This window comes from Mesoplodon bidens (genome assembly GCF_964165515.1).
Source record: "Mesoplodon bidens genome assembly, chromosome: 3".
In the NCBI taxonomy this organism is placed as follows: Eukaryota; Metazoa; Chordata; class Mammalia; order Artiodactyla; family Ziphiidae; genus Mesoplodon; species Mesoplodon bidens.
The window spans coordinates 663,872-683,623 of NC_138178.1; the positions used below are offsets into that span (position 1 = coordinate 663,872).

Consider the following 19,752-nt stretch of genomic DNA (forward strand, 5'->3'; position numbering starts at 1 on the left):
GTTAAAAAAGTTAAATAAAGAATGTAATTAGCTTCCCCCTCGACCCATCATTATTACAAAAGCTCAGTACCAATATTCTACAGAAATGATTTGGAGATTTTACTTTCCATCCTGTACTAAATCCTGAAATACAGTAACAGGGACATCTAGATCAGAGGTGCTCAAATGGGCAGTGCTGGCCGCTGAGAAGCAGAGGAGAAGCACTGTCCAGATGTTTCATTATCAAAATGATAAGAATGGAACATTGTTAGCATTTAGTCACGAGGACCAAGAATGCCAGATGTCCTGCAATGTGCAGGACAGCCCAGAAGGAAGAATTATGCTGCGATCTCCAGCATCTAGTACGTAAACACTTCAGATAATTAATACCTGAGCCTACAACCTATCACTATTTTACAAATAATCATGAAGGATTTTTTCACAGTTTTAATATGCACTGAATTTTCCAGAACTGAAACTATTATATAAATCAAAGGACAGTTGTATATACTTCATTTTACACAGAACTTTACCAAGAGGTCAGCAGTTGGTAAAATCATGTCATTGACTGAAATGTTAGTCACACAATTTAAGTTTCAGTGACACGTCTGTATTTGGAGCTACTGCATACACAGTAATTCTGTGTAAGGCTAGAACAACTGATTACTTCATTATATATTCTGAAGATATATATATATATATATATATATATATATATATATATACTTGAGCATTTACATGCTGATACTTTATTACAATTATCTTCCTTTATTTTATATTTAGAGCACCATTGAGATTTAAAACTATGATTTTGATTTCAGAAGAGCAAAGTGGGCATTACAAACTATTTGTTATAAAAAGCAAGTATTGGATCAGATAAGGTTGAGAACAACTTATACATACACATACATATGTACATATATATGTCTGAAAAAGTGCTAGTGAAATAAAATGTACACCAAAAAATGTACGAATTTGTTGTGTGCAGTCATTTTAGTATTTCAGTGTTTTGTTTCTACTGCTAGATTCTGAACACATAAGCAGGTACTGATGTTTATGTGTGATACTGCTGAGTTTCCCAGTATTACGAGAATAAATGCAAATAGATTTATCTTATATGGAAAGGCTCAGGAGGACAGTTCTATTTGTTTTTAATCTTAAGTACAAACTTGTTTTGGTTTATAAAGCTGTATTGTATGCATCATTTCCTTCTTGCACCTTTTAAAAGAAAAATGTGAAATTACGCAAGGCTGTGGCAGTCAACATGCCATAGAGTAACTTCCTGGAAGACACTTACAAAGGAGCTACGACAGGCAAAAAGTCTTTTCATCATGATACATTTTTCTAGGAATGTGTGTAACATATTTGACTCTATTCAAATTGTTTTTCTGAGTATAATAAACCAGGATCTGCAGCGATGGACAGGCTTGATTTAAGAAGGCCTAAGAAAATCTTTGGGGGCCTATGAGCATCCAGAAGGCAAGTACAATATTATTTGAATATTATTCCAAAAATAAAAAGTGGAACAAAATCCCAAAGAAGAGAACACCATGTATAAAAGGTCTTTAACAACAACAACAAAAAGACTTCGGAGGCCCAACTGACTGAGTTTTTAAAAGAAAAAATAAGTAGTCTTGTATTTTTTTTCTTCTTAAGTATGAGAAATTTCTAATGGCCTCTTAATTTACCAAGAGGACCAAAGCTACAGCATTTACTCCACTAATTCCAGTGATGTTCCAAAATGGTCAGTATAACTCGGGTGAAAATTCAAACACTAACATTTTTTATCAAGACAGGCTGATGGGACGTTTCCACCCAGTGCCAATCCATCAGTTCTTTGGGCCTGAGAAACATGGTTACAATGAACACATGTGCATACATAGTACATACCTTTGAATTAACTGAAGATTTTAAAGTTTAACAATTACAGGGAAAAAAAGGTTTAGTGCATGTGTTTGTTGCCATAAATTAAGAATCACTTTACACTCATGTTCTCTACTCATCCAATGGATACAATTTGTTTTTCTTTTTTAAGGGTCCGTTGCAAGCCTCCAGGATCATTAATAAAATGAAACCCATTCGTGAATAATTTCTGTAACACCTGAGCAGAAGCAAAACCAAATTCTTTACGAGACTACAGGAATAAAAACGTCCACCCTAAGACCCAGAACCGTGGCTGGTGAAGCGGGTTAGGAGACAGTGCCTACACTGGCATCCCGAGAACGAGGAAGCTAGGCGGTGAGACCTACATAAAAATCAGTTTCCGAACTGCCCGGAACCGAACCTTGAATCCAGGCAAACTCAGCCCACGTGAAGACACGCGGCGACGGCAGCAAGCGGCCCCCTGACGGGCGGAACGCGCCGGTGCGGGAGGTTGGCTTCCCGGGCTGAGCGGGGAGGGGAGGCGGGAGGGCGGCAGCGAGCACGGCGCCGGGACGGAGGCAGAGCTGCAAAGGCGGAGGGGGAAGGGACAGGGGACGGGAGACGAGGGTGCGGCCCGGGCGGGCGCGCGGGCCGCGGCGACGGCGGCGGAGCGGGAGGCCCGGGCAGGAGCAGGGTGTCCGCGGGGAGGCAGGGCCGGACGGGCGCGGGAGAGGCAAGGGAGGGGGCGCACCTGGGGCCCGAGGAGAGAAGGGGAAGCCGGGGAGAAGGCCAGAAGCGGGGCCCGAGCGCGACTCCCGTTTCCACACCCGCGCGGACGGCGGCAAAGACACCGGCGTCCCCGGGCCGCACTGACCTGCAGCGCCCGGCTCGGCGCCCGCACCGCGCCCCACGCTCCGCCCGTGCGCCCGCCGGTTGCTAGGACGCCGGGTAAACAAGGCGCCGGGCCGCGCGCACGGCGTCCCGCCCCCAGCCGGCCCGCGCGCCCCCGCCCACGCCTCCCTGGAAACACGCCGTCCTCCTCCTCCCCTCCTCCTCCATCCCCTCCCTCCCCCTCCTTCCCCTCCCCCTCTTGGAGGGTGAGTCCCCGCTCAGGCCACAGGTAGGAAACGTTCACCTTCCCTAAGGCACAGTGAGAGGTTTTAGCAGATACTTCATGGTAGAACCGATAGCAAATGGAAAAGAGTCGTTAGAAACACCGTTTTGCTTCCCCACAGGCTTCCAGACAGGAGCCCTGTAGCGTTCCAGGAGGGCTTCTGTGTACCTGAAAGCTTCACTGGGTTCTCAAAAATAGCACAAGGCCTCTCACAGGATATTTGAGGTGCACATTTTTCTCTCCAGAAGGCAAATAAGCTAGAATTTTCGAACACTCACTGGAAAAGCAGAAACTGCCCTTGGATATAGTTCAGAGAACTGGAATGAAGTGAGAACACTTGCCCGTGCTTTTAAATGCCTTTTTTTACGTTTGTGGGTTAAGATGACCTTGATCCCACCAGCAGACACTGTACCAACAAGAGACCAACCTTGAAAAGCCAGAGGGGAATGAGGGAATGGGAAAAAAGAAAATATTTGGTTGAGAAAAAAGAGGGAATGAGCAGTGTACTGTCTTGGGGGTTGGAGTGTTTGGGGACAGTGCTGGACAACCCAGGGGGGAGAGTGTTTAGGAACTAGAACTGGATTGTTTTTCCTTAAAGCCAGGGAGGCAGATGTGTGAGGATGTTAGGTGTCACATGTCAGGGTAGTAGGCTGTCCCTGCTCAAAAACAGAGCCTTTCTGCAGACACATAAAGAAACAAGATCGATTTGTTTGGGGTTTTCTTCTCTTCTTGAGAGTGTGAAAGTTGTTAGGAGTGGAGTCGTTTTGCCCGAAGGGGACTCTACCTCCAGAGAAGCCTAGAGTTGCGAACACCAGAAAGGAAGATTACGTGCCAATAGGTATAAGGGCCCATTCAAAAAAACAAAAAAAAAAAGTAGAGAGATTACACTCGAAGACAGTCACAGCATCCTAGCTGTAGAGTTGATGCACATCACAAACTGGTGAAGGTAAACAAGCTGGTGAGGGTCCACCTTTCAGAGGCATTCTGGAGTGGTCCCGGAAGGAGGGAAACTTCTTTGGGTAATTTATTTCACTTGTGCATTTTAATCAGCTGTATAATATTGAGAGAGCGTTACTGAGGGCCCTATGTAGAAACTGGCCAGAGATCTACAAAGTTCTGGACAACTGACCTTGGTTTGCAAAGGAGGGAAAAGCCAGCACCAACCAAGATCTGAGCATTTGTGTCCTCATGTGCCAAATTCATGCCAAGGGGCAGAATCTCCCATTGCTTAATCTGATTGCAAAATTGGAACTTACTGGAATTTATTAACCTTGAGATTTTCCAAGAAAAAAAGCTTCTAATAATATTTAAATTTGTAGAATTCCCAGCTGGCTTCTTCCAGTTTTTTCTTGCCATGTGGAAGCACTGACGTGGCTGTCCCTCAGCTCTCAGTTTAACTGACCACTTCTCAGAGTGCTGATCACCCCACCAAAAGAAGCCTCCTGGGAGGACTTAACTAGTCTTTGTCTCTTTGCCTGTCCCCTACCACTGCAGTGAGCACCATGAAATAGGGACCTTTTCTGTCTCCTTCAAGTCTGTACCCCTAAGAGCTAGAAGAGACACTGACCCACGGAAGGAGCACAATTGAGGAATTATCTGGTCAAAGATGGCTTGCCACCTGACATTCTTTGTTGACCAGGTGCCAGAAAGGTGAGGCCCACATCTCCCTGGACACAACTGATGAACCAGTTTGATGATTCTGAGTGGCTGTGTTACAGGAAAGAACCTTCAACACAGAGACCACCCAGCCGTTTGCTGAGGCAGAGGTCTCTCCCCGCACTGCCTGCAGCTAGAACATGACCCAGTTCCGTCCAGTGGGACTTTAGAGAAGGTCTGCCACGGGCAGCTGAGACAAGCTTGAACATGTCTGACTCCCCCCACCGCTTTCTGTCAGCTGAATGTGCTCTCTGTGAGACCAGCCACCCTGGCTCAGGGCAGCTCAGCGCTCCTGGGGCACAGTGGAGGAGGCACGGATGCTGTGGCAGTATTTGCTATGGTTGCCTAACAATAGAAGTATACCGTCTCACAGCTCTAGAAGCTAGGAGTCCAAAATCAAGGTGTCAGCAGCGTCCGTTCCTTCTGGGGCTGTGAGGGAAGGATCTGTTCCAGGCCTCTCTTGGCTTGTGATGGCCACCTTCATGGTCCTGGGATGTCCTCCCCATATATCTGTCTCTGTGTGTAAATGTCCCCCTTTTCTAAAGACAACCGTTATATTGGACTAGGGCCTATCCTCATTAGCTCATTTTAATTTGCATTACCTCTGTAAGACCCTTTCTCCTCCAAGGTTTCATTCTGAGGAACTGGGACTTCAACATACGAATGGGAGTGGGGGACACAATAGCAAACATAACATTCTGTAAACGGGGGGCTCAGTGGGTTTCAGGGGCCCATTCATCGGTACTAGAGTGAGGCCCAGGGGTGTGAGGCAGCCAACAGGAGTATTTACAGGCCATAACCAGAAGAAGGTGACAGGCAAGGTTGGTCTGAGTGTCCAATACCTCCTCAATCAGGAAAGGACTGACAGTGGAACATCATAAACCAGGAAAGTACAATCACTGTATTGTGCAATCATGGAGTTAAGTCTCATTATGGGACCAGATTGCCTCTTAATGGAATTTTTCAGATTTCAACAGAATTCTGGTGATAGGAAAATTTGCACGAGGTCTGATGAAGTCCTAACAGCCAAATTCCCCAGGTCCAACCTTTCCTTACAGATCGAGACAATCAAAGAAGTTCAGCCTCAGCGGCCTTCTCAGTGATCTACTATGGACCAAGACCACGGGCAGAAATGAAATGGCTTTTTCTTTTTAGATTCTAACTTCCTAGATATTCATTTATTTGATAAGTGCTTTTTTGGATACCGGTGTGTGCTAGGCACTCTGTTGTTAGAACTGGGTTTTCCAATTCGAGTGCTGGCAAAAAAAAGAGTCCATTCAACTCTATGGAAAATCCCTGGAATAGAAGGCAGGCCAGCGACGGGGAGCATAGGAAGCAGAGAGAGAGAAGAGAATGGTGAGGTGGGCAGGATCGCAGAAGGCAGGGCCTTGAAGTCATGACAAAGAGTCATGCATCTGGAATTCTGTGCCTCTGAATCTCCCTCACCTATTTCTGTCCTCCTCTCACCCTGCTCCCCTCTGGCAACCACCTGTTTGTTCTCTGTATCTATAACTCTCTGTTGTGTTATGTTTTTCCATTTGTTTTGTTTTTTAGAGTCCACATATAAGTGAAATCATAAGTATTTGTCTTTCTCTGACTTATTTCACTCAGCATAATTCCCTCTAGGTCCATCCATGTTGCTGCAAATGGCAAGATTTCATTTTTTTTATGGCTGAGTAATATTCTATTGTGTGTGTGGTATATATACATCTTCTTTATCCATTCACCTATTGATGGGCATTTAGGCTGCTTCCATATCTTGGCTATTGTTGATCATTCTACAGTGAACACAGGCATGCATATTGTTTTTGTTTTCTTCAGATAAATATCTAGGAGTGGAACTGCTGGATCGTCTAAGTCTATTTTTACTTTTTTAAGGAGCCTCCATACTGTTCTCCGCAGTGGCTGCACCAATTTACATTCCCACCAACAGTGCACAAGGGTTCCCTTTTCCCCACATCTTCACCACACTTGTTGTCTTTTTGGTAATAGACCTTCTGACAGGTGTGAAGTGGTATCTCATTGTGGACTTGATTTGCATTTTCCTGATGATTAGTCATGTCGAGCATCTTTTCAGGTGCCTGTTGGCCGTATGTATGCCTTCTCTGGAAAAATGTCTATTCAAATCCTCTGCTCATCTTTTCACTAGGTTGTTTTTTTTTTGATGTCGAGTTGTATGAGTTCTTTGCATATTTTGGATATTAACTTATCAGATATATCATTTGCAAATATCTCCTCCCATTCAGTAGGTGGCCTTTTCATGTTGTTGATAGTTTCCTTTACTGTGCAAAAGCTTTTTAGTTCAATGTAGTCCCATTTGTTTAATTTTGCTTTTGTGTCCCTTGCCTGAGGAGACAGATTCAAAACAATTTTGCAGACTGATGTCAAAGTTTTCTTCTAGAAACTGCCTATGTTTTCTTCTAGAAGATTTATGGTTTCAGGTCTTAACATTTAAATCTTTAATTCAGTTTGAATTTTTGTGTGAGAGTATAGTCCAGTTTTCCCAGCACCACTTACTGAAGAGACTGTCTTTTCCTCATTGTATATCCTTGCCTCCTTCATCATAGATTAATTGCCCAGGTAAGTGTGGGTTCATTTCTGGATTCTCTATTCTGTTCCATTGATCCGTGTCTGTTTTTGTGCCAGTACCACATTGTTTTGATTACTGTAGCTTTCTTTGTAGTATAGTTTGAAATCAAGGAGTGTGATACCTCCAGCTTTGTTCTTCTTTCTCAAGATTGTTTTGGCTATTCAGGATCTTTTGTTTCCATACAGATTTTAGAATTATTTGTTCTAGTTCTGTGAAAAATGCCATTGATATTTTGATAGGGATTGCATTGAATCTGTAGATTTCCTTGGATAGTATGGTCATTTTAACAATATTACTTCTTCCAGTTCATGTACACAGTATATCTTTCCATCTGTTTGGGTCATCTTCAATTTCTTTCATCAGCATTTTATAGTTTTTTGTGTACAAGTCTTTTACCTCTGCAGGTAGGTTTATTCCTAGGTATCTTATTCTTTTTGATGTGATGGTAACTGAGATTGTTTTCTTAGTTTTTCTTTCTGATAGTTTGTCATTAGTGTATAGAAATGCAACAGATTTCTGTATATTAATTTTATATCCTGAAACTTTACCGAATTTGTCGATGAGTTCTAGTAGTTTTTTGTTGCTGTCTTTAGGATTTTCTATGTATAGTATTATGTCATCTGCAAACAGTGACAGTTTTACTTCTTGCTTTCCAATTTGTATTCCTTTTATTTCTTTTTCTTCTCTGATTGCCATGGCTAGGACTTCCAATACTATGTTGAATAAAAGTGGTGAGAGTAGGCAACCTTGGCTTGTTCCTGATCTTAGAGGAAATGCTTTCAGCTTTTCACCATTGAGTATGATGTTAGCAATGGGCTTGGCATGTACAGCCTTTGTTATGTTGAGATATGTTCCCTCTATACCCACTTTCTGGAGAGTTTTAATCATAAATGGATGCTGAAAGCTTTTTCTGCATCTATTGAGATGATCATATGATTTATTCTTCAAATTGTTAATATGGTGTATCACATTCATAGATTTGCAGATATTGAACCATGCTTGCATCCTTGGGATAAATCCCACTTGATGATGGTGTATGATCTTTTTAATGTATTGTTGAGTTTGGTTTGCTAATACTTTGCTGAGGATTTTTGCACCTATTCACCTATATTGGCCTGTAATTTCTTTTTTTGTGATACCATTGTCTGGTTTTGGTATCAGGATGATACTGGCCTCATAGAATAAGCTTGGTCAGCTTCTTGTTTGGACTTTGTCTTCACTATTTCCTTTCTGTAGTCTCAGTCTAGCCCTTTTGGTGAGAAAGGAGAGTGAAAGAAGAAGTAAAAGGACAAGAAATCTTCTAAATTGTCTGCCCTGTCATAAACTACCTTTGCATTTGTTGCATTAAGCCTAATCTGGCTCATTCTCTTGTGAATGTTTTTTCTTAGAATTTCAAAAATCTTGCAGTGTTGGTGCCCTTCCCACTATATTTTGCTCCATCCCAAAACAGCCTTCTTCCTTCTGACTACATTCTTGGGAATGTACAGTTCATACATTTACTTTCTGCTAAGGTCTTATAGCTGCCATCCCACCTCCTCCAACCCCCAGTGTATTTTTCACCCACAGCCAAAATCTGGCCCATGGAAAGCACTCACACATCATTTGCTCAGCAAACTCTATGGCACAGGTCAGTCCTATCGCAATAGATGCTTTCCTCCACTTTGCTGCCAGAGCCACTCTACTCTGTCTCTCACCCCCCAGGCTCGCCCACCATCTCCTCCCCCATTCACAACTGCACAGGATAAAGGACACATATTAAGCTTTCTGAGTAGTCTCCTTAAAGTCCTTCTTCTTCCTTCTGAACTGAGGTTGGGGGGCAGGTGAGTAGAAAAAAGATGGCTAGCACAGCTCTCTCCAAAAAGCTCTTCCCTGGAAATCCACTCATTTCCCTTCTATAACTTCAATATGGGTGAGTCAGGAAATTGACTTTCCAGTTATAACCTTTACAATTTTATATCTCAGCCTAGTGCCTTACTCTGGAATAAACTGTCTACTGTATCTTGAATCCCAATGTTCTGAATTAGTGAAACAACTTTAACACATTATTTCTTAGATATATGTACAAATTGTGGATGATTTCAGAGCAAATCAAGAATATACACTGCCTTAGAAAGTGAATGGATGGGGAAGAATTATTAGTGTTTTTATTTATATACCTCCTTATCTTCTGATGTGTTACAATGAGCCTGTGTTCCTATAGTAAATGATTAGGACTGTGTAAGAAACAACAGACATAGAACATATGAGTAATTTATATATATACAGATTATTCAAAATTAGGCCATATATCAAACATCAAAGGTCATTTCATATGCATTAATCAAAATGATTTTGATTCTAAAGTAAAAGTGGTGTAGGATTGCCTTAAACATTTTGACTTGAAGGAAACACAGAAGTGTTTTCATGGATCTTTTTCTCGTATATACATGTAGTACAATTGACTGGCCTTTTGATTGGAAAATCTGAGTGAGAAGATAATCAAAATGACAGAATCTCAAACTGAATTTGGGGAGGACTAAGGCAGGCATGTTGTGTGCTTCATTTCTGTATAAATGAAAAACTAAAAAATAAACCCATAGAGGTACATTCTCTTATCAGTTTGAGCCACACCTATAGAAATGATAAAAACTGGCCTAATTAAACCTGTATGCTACATCACTAAAATGACAGTGGGGAAAGAGAATGGGAGGGAAGATGAAATGGGTGAAACACGTCAACAAAATGTGGGTAATAGAAAACAGAAGGGTTGAAATGGCTTAGCCGAGAGGAGAAAGCTGAAACCTAAAAGCTTGAAGGGATCAAAGCCAATAAAAATAAAACATTTGCAGAAAAATAGACCCTGGAAAGACTCAGAACTTGGAGGCATCTCTAAAGGTGAAGAGTAGACCGAAAACAGAAAAAGAGCCTGAAAGCCTTGTTCAAGGAGGAGCTGGACTTATAAACCTTTTCCCCGACAGAGAGGTTTATCAGGGCGCCAGGAGCAGCTGAAAACACTGTACGGAAATCATGGAACTAAGTAAATATGGGCTCCCGGAATGCTGACCATCCCCGCCGCCCCTTCTCCTGGACCCTTCCTCGCACTGGCAACCCGACTTCCATCTTCAGGCAGAAGATCTGACACTGACCAGCATGAATGCAAAGATCTACAGGTGCTGACATCTGACAGTTCTTCCAGTCAAATAGACAGGTGTTGGAAGAGGGGACGTGTATGGGTAGCATGGGGCAGGAGTGGTGGCCACAGAATTATACCCTCTACTTCCAGAATAAAGAGTCAACAATAAACTCTAAAAAGAAAAACCAAGCCATAGCAGTTTAAGCATGTCATTTAGAAATTTGGAAATGTTGAGCCATACCAAAGACAAGTAAGAGTCTTGCCCATCACTGTGATTTTTAAGAAAAGAAAAAAAAAAAAAACAGGATCCAATCAACTGCTCAAGAAAAACCAGGGCCAACCACCTTGTGGAAAGGCTGTGCTCCATCATCCAGGCCTGGCTAATCATACACAGACTTAAGAGACCCAGTCCTGATGAACTCAGATATTGGAGAGGGCAAAGCTTCTGTGACAAGTAGCCAGTGCTGCAAGAATGCTGCAAGACACAGAGCCCCTAACTCAGTGGTACGCATGGCTCTGTACTCACAGACCTTCAGGTCGGTTGCAGTTCTTGTAGCCTGGCTCACCGAGGCGAGCCCTGCGTTAAGTGCTGTGCTTCAGGCTCTGCTTCTGGGCTTGGTTCCAGGCCTTATTCTGAACTCAGGCTCAGGGGCAGTGGCTACCTGTGGGATGTACTTGTTGTGGTGAGTCACTTTCATGGACATTCCAAGCCTCTGACTGCATCATGTCAACTGACATCCCATGGATCCAAAAAGTCACATGGCCAAACGCAAAGCCAAAGGTTGGGAGCTGTTATTTTGCCCACCATGAAATCATGGCAAGGGTGTGGATAATCTGACACCACTTCAACAGAGTGAAGAAATCACTGGAACTAATAATCTACTGAAGCACCCTTCTGCATGTATCATTCATCAGGTGGGTTCTAATTGTGGTCTTCATTCCCAGTGCATTATCATGGTGGTTCTGGCACCTTATCATATTCTCTATCCTCTAGCAGGAATATCTAAGGTTGTTTGCAAATAATTTAAACACATTGTAATCGTAAGTTAAAAAAAAAAAAGAATATCTAGGATGAATAGCCTAGTTAAGTGTTCTGATTTGCTTCTTTATTTTTATGCAATTATTCTGAGTCTTTAAAAAATCTTTTTATAAATTATTTTATTCAAAGTCTCTCTTTTTGGTTCTAAACTCTCTCTTTTATCTAAGTAAGAAGACAGAATACCATAAAAAAATGTTTAACCCCATTTTATGTCAAGTAGCACTTGGTCCCTGTTCTGGATTTTTTTAAAAGTAGAAACTCAGGGCAAATACACTGGAATGCAGGGAAAGTTATTTGATATAGAAAATGTGTAGTCTAGCCAAGAAGTGATTACTCCAGAAATCCTCATGGAGAATAAAGGATTTAATGTGAGACTTGATATTTTGGAAAAACAAACTGAGGATTAATAATATCCGGGTGATGTCTCCCAAAAACACCAAAGGAAACAGTGAAGACGTCTTAAAAGAATGGCTTCCAGATGCCTAGTAAATCATGTGTCTCTACCAAATGAGAACATGGCTTAAGGAGGATATTACTTATTTTGAGAAAAGAAGCATTGTTTGGGTGGCTAGTCGTCTTTTGCCGTTCAACTCTGTAATATTATTAAAGATATAGAAGCCAAGAGCGTTATCCTTTTTGAATAATGGAATGATGGATACCATTATTTGCAATGAAAATTAGTTCTACTGTTCAGTGTGATTTTTGTAAGAAAATAAATAAATTAGGGTTTTACGGTGAGATGATTTGTCTTCTTTGGTGACTGGAGTATATCTCGGAGTCTTGTAAAGTGGAAGAAGGATGATTGTAAAAAGGTAGGATGAGAAAACCGGGCTGAGGCTTAGTGCATAGGAACGTTTTTAGATACATAAATTTCAGAAACAATTTGGAATCTGGAAATTGATTTCCTATAAAGCATCTACACCCACAGACCCTTTGGCAAGAGTCCACGTGTTCCCAGTTTGGAAACCACTCATTGGTTCATTGATGGAGTGTCTCGTGCCCCATATTCCTCTGCCCTTTGCGGTCTTAGGTCACACCTTCCAATACATTCCAGTGTGGATTTGCACCAATCACAATGTGCCAGAACTTATTACCTATCAGAGTTGGGGTCCCGAAGAGCATTTATTGAGGTCGCTGGCATTGGTTTTCCATATTGAAATCTTCCTTTGACTTTCTCGGTGATTCATATTCTCATCCCTGTAATATTACCTGGCAAGTGTTTGGGCTTGAGCAATTCTGCTCTGGGTTTTGTCACTGGATTAGAAAACAACAGCAGCAGCAATAGCAGCAGGAACAAAACTAGTCTCTAGGGATCGCAAACAGATTGTAATCAGGTATCACAGAACAGAAATTAGAATGTGTGCATTCTCTCTGAGAGATATTGCATTTACTCAATTAAATTTCCTATAGAGGATTTTAAGCACAAATGGGCCATTTTGCAATTTCCATGAACTTTAAGTTCTTAAGGTTAAAAAAAAAAAAAAAAAGTCTAAATGAACCCGATTAATCTTCTGTTTCCTTCCTAACTGGCAAATCAGCTGAAGGAGGCAGAAGCGCAGATTAATAAACCATATGCAATATATTGCCAGCTGTCATTTGAGGAAACTATTTTTTCTTCTGTCTTATTGATTACCTAAGTGTTATGGTAACATCACAGGAGCTCTTTGGGATTAGGAAAGCCATGATGATTTTTCTCCCTCCTTTGCAAAATTGTCTACTTCCTTAGTTTCTGTAAACTCACTTTGTATTAGTTAAGATTAGGTTCTGGTGTGAGAAACAGACTCCAAAAACAGTGGCTTACGGAGGACAGAAGTTTATTACAACAAGAGTCTGCAGCAGTAGTTCAGCTCCGCAAAGTCCTAAGGGACCCAGGCTGCTCCTCCCCTGGGCAGGACCCCCATTTCCATGGTCTGCTCTATCTCCAGACATCAGGACCACATTCCTGCCAACAGGAGGTTGGAAAGCATGAAAAGGGGCAAAGGTCATGTACTGGCTTACTTTGAAGGAAACTGCCATACCACAATTCTACTTATATCTCAATGGCCAAAATTAATCACCTGGAACATTTTTGCTTTGTACATTTTGAAGCTATCGTAATAGGTACAAAGAAATTAAAATTTTTTTTTTTTTGGCCATGCTGCACCAAGTGGCATGTGGGATCTTAGTTCCTTGACCAGGGATAGAACCTGCACCCCCTGCACTAGAAGCACGGAGTATTAACCACGGAACCACCAGGGAAGTCTCTTGTTATCTTTTCTAAGGATCCGACCCTTTTATCATTATAAAGTTAACCTGTTTTTCTCTAGTAATGATTTATGCCTGAAAGTATATTTTTTATGATTTTAATAGAGGTACACCAACTTTCTGTTTGGTGTTTTCCTGGGATATCTTTTCCATCCTTTTACTTTCAACTTTTCTGGAAACTAACATTTTAGATATGTTCATTGTAACAGAATATAGTTGATTTTTAAAAAATACATCTGACAGTTTTTGGGATTGACATGTACACACTGCTATATTTAAAATAGATAACCACCAAGGATGTACTGTATAGCACGCAGAACCCTACTCAATAATCTGTAATAACCTAAACGGGAAAAGAATTTGAAAAAGAATAGATATATGTATATGTATAACTGAATCACTTTGCTGTACACCTGAAACTAACACAACATTGTTAATCAACTATACACCAATATAAAATAAAAAAAATTTTAATAAAATAAAGTAAAAAAATAAAAATATAGTCTGACAATCTTTGCATTGGATGAAGGCATTTAATTTATTTACATTATGTGAAATCTTATTTTGTGCTTTCCATTTGTCCCATCTTTCCTATGATTCTTTTTCTCTCCTCTGTTTCCTTCTATTTGAATTGATTAATTTTTTTTCTAACTCTGTTTTATCTACTATTATTTGGAAGTTGTGCACTCTGATACTGTTCCCCAAAAATAACAGGCATCATTAACTTATCAAAGTCTCAAGTTGATCAATGTCTTTGTCCACCTGCTGAGCCCTCATCCCTGTCAGAGTTGTGTCCCTTCTGGGATAACATGCTGTTGTGCTCATGAGTTTAAATTCTTTTAACCCCTTAAAACTGTGATATTGCTGCTTTATACAGTCATCATTTCATATTGTTTGTTTCTGTGCATATATTTACCAATTTCTCTGCTTTCCATTTCTTTTAAAAATAGAATCATTGAGGTATGATTGACATACAATAAACTGTACATATTAAAAGTGTACAGTTTGAAAAGTTTCAACGTACGTGAAACAATCACTACAGCCAGGAGAATGAATATATCGTCACCTCCAAAAGGTTTCTCAGGCCCCTTTTAATCCTTCACTCCTACCTCTTTATTTTATTGTTGTCGGTGGTATTTCAGGCAGGAGCCTAAATCCAAATCCTATTACTCTGTCATAGATATTAGTGAACATCTTTCTCCATATGTGTTTGTATCTCAGACTTTGGGTTTGTTTTTTTATTTAATATATATTTATTTATTTACCTGTTGTGCTGGATCTTCGTTGTGGCACGTGGGATCTGTTTTTAGTTGCGGCATGCAAACTCTTAGTTGCAGCAGGTAGGATCTAGTTCCCTGACCAGAGATCGAACCTGGGCCCCCTGCACTGGGAGCTCAGCGTCTTACCCACTGGACCACCAGGTAAGTCCCTGTATCTCAGACTTTGAATATGAGATCACTTTCCTTCTCTCTCTTTTACGCTCTTTAGATTTTCCCTTAGTGAAGGTCTACTAATGGCAAATATCCCTCAGTTTTTGATGGCCTGAGAATATCATCAGTTTGGCTTCATGCAGAAAAGATACTTTTTTCTAAGAATAGAGGTCTAGGTTAAAAGTAGTTTTCCCTTTGTACATTGAATGTATCACTTCACAGTCTCCTGGCTTCCGTTTTGCCATCAGGAAAGCCGCTGTTTGTTACTTCTTTAAAGATCTGCTCTTTTCTTTGGGGCTCTACACTTTCACTATGAATTTTCTAGTTGTGGGTTTCCTTCGTATTTATCTGCCTGATTTTCTCTGTGCCCTTGAATCTGACAGAAGACGCTTTTCAACAGTTCTGGAAAATTCTCAGCAACTTTAGTCTCACATAATACCTCTGCTCCCCTTCTCTCTTTTCTTCCTGAAGCTCCAATTAGGCACATATGTACTCTATCCACAAATTGTTTTACCTATTCTTCCATATATTGCATGTCATTTCTGTGCAACCTTCTGGATAATTTCCTCATGACTATTTATCTCTGAGAGCACTCTCTCCTCAGCTGTGTCTAATCTACTGTTAAGCCCGTCCATTGAGGGTTTATTTTGTTCATTTCAGTTATTAGGTTTTTCATTTCCAGGTGCTCTATTTGGTTCTTGCTCTAATTTGGTCATTTTATATAGTTTATTCTCTGTACAGATTTTCAAACTTTTATTTCTTTATACATGCTGAACATAATTATTTAATATTCTTATAATAACAATATCTGAAGTCTTGTATTCTTGCTGCTTCACAATCATGGTACCTTGTTTCCCTGTGTGTTGAATGGTTTTTTGCTGTGAGCTGCTCATTTCCCTTGGAAATTTGTTTTTCAAGGAATTCTTTGGGAACTGGGAAAAAAAGCTTCCACCAGAGAAGATTGACCTTTGCTTCTGCCGGATACCTAGGGTACTATATGTTTAAGACTACTTTAAACTACTGGTATCATCTTATATATTTGATCTGTAATTTTTCATTTAACAGTAAATCATGCAATGTCTGTCATTCTATACAAATTCACCTACTCACTATTTTTAATGTTGTATAGCATTCTATAATAAGGCTATATTATAATTTATTTAATCCTTCAACTGTTGACTTTTAAGTAGATATCACTGAAAATGTGTATCTTTATATACATAGCTTTACATGCTTGCATAATCATCTCTAATTTTATATATATGTTTATCCTCTAATCATATATGTTCACTTATTATTCAATAATATATATTGAATGTATTCATTTCAAATATATATAATATATACATCATATGTATATATATTCATTCCAGAAAGTTGGACTGCTATGGCAAAGAAAATGTGTATTTTAAAAATGTTTCATACATACTACCCATGACCTTCCAGAAAGATTCTATCAATTTACAGCCCACCAATATATACCCGTGCCCCTGACAATACTAGATGTTATCAATCTTTAAATTTTGCTGATCTGATGAGAGAATATTATTGTTTTAATCTGCTGATATCTTACTACTAATGAGGCTGAACATAATTTTGCTTACTTCTATTGACCACTTTTTTTTTTTTTTTTTTTTTGCGGCACGCGGGCCTTTCACTGTTGTGGCCTCTCCCGTTGCAGAGCACAGGCTCCGGACGCGCCGGCTCAGCGGCCATGGCTCACGGGCCCAGCCGCCCCGTGGCACGTGGGATCTTCCCAGACCGGGGCACGAACCTGCGTCCCCTGCATCAGCAGGCGGACTCCCAACCACTGCGCCACCAGGGAAGCCCTGACCATTTGCTTTTCTCTTCTGTATGATTGCTGTTCATTTATTTTGCCCATTTTTATAATTTTTTCTGAGTCATTTTCTTATTTGTAGATAGTCTCTGAACCTTACAAATTTTAACATCTTTCTTTTAAACATATGATCCAGGAATAACTCTTACAATGTAAATATGAACTACTATAAATTAGAATTGAAATGCTTTCATAATAGATACTGTTCTTGGGGCAAAGATATGCAGTGAATAATTGTTGTAAACAGTGTACATGGTGAGAGTCCCCTCCATCCATTCTTTGGTATTCTCAAATTTTACACCATGAATATTAGAGTGCTCTTTGTGACTACTTTTAGAATCTGTATTTTTTCATTTCCTGTTTCTGGTCATTACCTAAAGTGAGTGCTTTAGTTGAAGTGAGTGGGTATTTGAATTGAGGCAAAAGAGCCTACCAGTGGGTAGTGATTGTATATTTTACTGTTGAGAAAATTTAATCTGATTGCCTCCTCAATCTTTTAAAAAAGGGTTGGAGATTCATGTACAATAGTCATACTTACGGAGCTATTTCTAGTCAGGTTTCTAATGCTTTAGTAGAGATATACTTATTTTCAGAGACCCTAATTTTTTTTTTTAACTTCAAGTGTTTAGCATGTAACTAATTTTCACCAGATGGTTCCATCTTCATTATTTATCTAAAGCAGTAATATTTATATTTAAAAACTATTGTTGGAGAGAGATTATAGCATTGTTGGAATTTGAAGTTTTACTAATGCATATTTTACTGTTTTGGAAAATGTCTACTATTTCTAATGACTGTTCAAATCTCTGTTTCTTATGAAACTCATACTTGGCTTCTTCAGTTAATTCTTTCGGGCTATGAATTTTTTGAAAAGTTATTGGGAAAGCCATTTTCTGACAATTATAAAACAGTGACTACAGCTACTGATAATTTTTATAGATTTCTATGATGTGAGAGAAATTTGACTTTGCATAATGAAATAAACTGAAAATTATAGAAAGTTTTTTATTCTTCCATAGGAATGCTTTCCTTAATGATAGAATACATATGAAATGATATAACATCAAAGATATTTTTTAACTGCTTTGAATTCATAGTTTATATAGTGCATTTAAACCAGGAGCATTTACAACTTCTCCAACTCAAACTGGGTAAGTATTTAGAGGAGGAATGTGTAAATTTTTTAAAAAATAAAATCTATATGTTAAGAAATAAAATTGGTTAAGAATCATCAGGGCGGGCTTCCCTGGTGGCACAGTGGTTGAGAGTCCGCCTGCCGATGCAGGGGACACGGGTTCGTGCCCCGGTCCGGGAGGATACCACATGCCGCAGAGCGGCTAGGCCCGTGAGCCATGGCTGCTGAGCCTGCGCGTCCGGAGCCTGTGCTCTGCAACGGGAGAGGCCACAGCAGTGAGAGGCCAGCGTACCAGAAAAAAAAAAAAAAAGAATCATCAGGGCTTAGAAATTATATTTTTCAGAATTTTCCCAAGCAACTTACTGATAAACATGCTGAACAAACATATAAATTCATCTGATTCAGGATTGATCCAAAAGTTAAAAAGATGACAAAGTCTTAGCAAATTCTGTATTTCACTGACTATCTGATTTAAATAGTTTAAACATTCTTTGGCATTTAAATAAAGTCAAGTATTCTTTCTTTTTATTATTTTCAGAACATATAATTTAAGATTACAAAAGTTTAAAATATATTTTTAAAAACTCAGATCCATTTGATCATTCAAAATTAATAAAAGGAGACAGGGTGGTAGGGGAGGATGATACTGAATTGCCATCCATGCTTCAGTATGAAAATGGCCTGAAAGAATAAATGACTGCATATAATTGGCTTTCTCTAAATAAGTTACTAATAAGAACTATAAGCCTTGGACTTCCTCAGTTCAATGAAAGCATATTTAACTGCTGTGTTGTAAGAGATGCTGGTCCTTGTAATTGCTATAATCAGACTATTTGGAACCTGATGCATCCAAGTCAAAGTTACCTACCTAAATTATCAAGCAACTTCTGGAATTCTCTGGATTTAGGGGTAGTGTATCAGCCAGGGCCAGAAGAGATCAAGCTCAAAAGGGAGCCAACACAGTAAACAGAAGAAGAATTCAGAAATTCTGGTGTAGGAATCAGGTCAAATCAAAAGTAGGAACTTGGGCCTCTGGAATTACACCAATACAACCAAGATTACAGGGAAGGTGAGTAGGCAGAATTCAATGGGTTACACTTTTACCCCAGCCCACTATCAGAGAGATACTATCACAGAAAGAGGAGAGAAGAGGGCCTTACCTTGTAATGTGCCCCAAGGTGATATCTTCAGCTACCCTAAAGAGTCTTGAAAATATGTCCTAGTCTTAGTAAAACTGGAAAGCTAGCTTGTATAACTGACCCTAAACTTTATAACAATAAATGTGTCAGTCACATTAAGTATTGTGTTTGGCATACATAACTATTTACTATTATTTACATATCATGAAGACAATCATATACTTTTCTTTTTAAAATCTTTTCATGGTCTATGCTAAATATTTATTAGAAGCAACTTCTGTGACTATTTACAAACTAAATACCGTAATTTGTGTATTATTTGGCAGTGTGTAAGCAAAGAATCTTGTCAATTCTACATTTTGCTTTACAAAAATATTTAATTAACTTAGCTCTGTACTTAAATCAGTACATGCAAAGTTCAACAAGGCATGAAAATCAATAAGTAAAACTACATTTTAGGAAAACACTACCTTGGGGAGAAAATGTTGTAGTCTTCCATTTTCAAGCTGGCATTTACAACCAATTGAATTAACTTTCAATTGTCGATTTAAAATTAATTCAATCTGATCTAGAACCAAAATACTAACAAACTGCTTACATCTGCACAAGTTGAA

At 39.7% G+C, this 19,752-nt stretch overlaps 1 protein-coding gene across 5 annotated transcripts in view; it reads right to left on the minus strand.

Annotated features, from left to right (window-relative positions):
* Positions 1 to 19,752, minus strand: part of ODAD2 (outer dynein arm docking complex subunit 2) — a 248,108-nt gene that overhangs the window by 184,201 nt on the left and 44,155 nt on the right. Inside the window, exon 1 of one of the 5 annotated variants that reach the window (XM_081226945.1) lies at positions 12,448 to 16,295. The exons of 2 other annotated variants lie outside the window; for them this stretch is intronic. In XM_081226945.1, coding sequence (XP_081083071.1) covers positions 12,448 to 12,494 — 47 coding nt within the window. In that variant the 5' untranslated portion in view covers positions 12,495 to 16,295. 2 more of the 5 variants (XM_081226943.1, XM_081226946.1) reach the window with 2 other exon arrangements.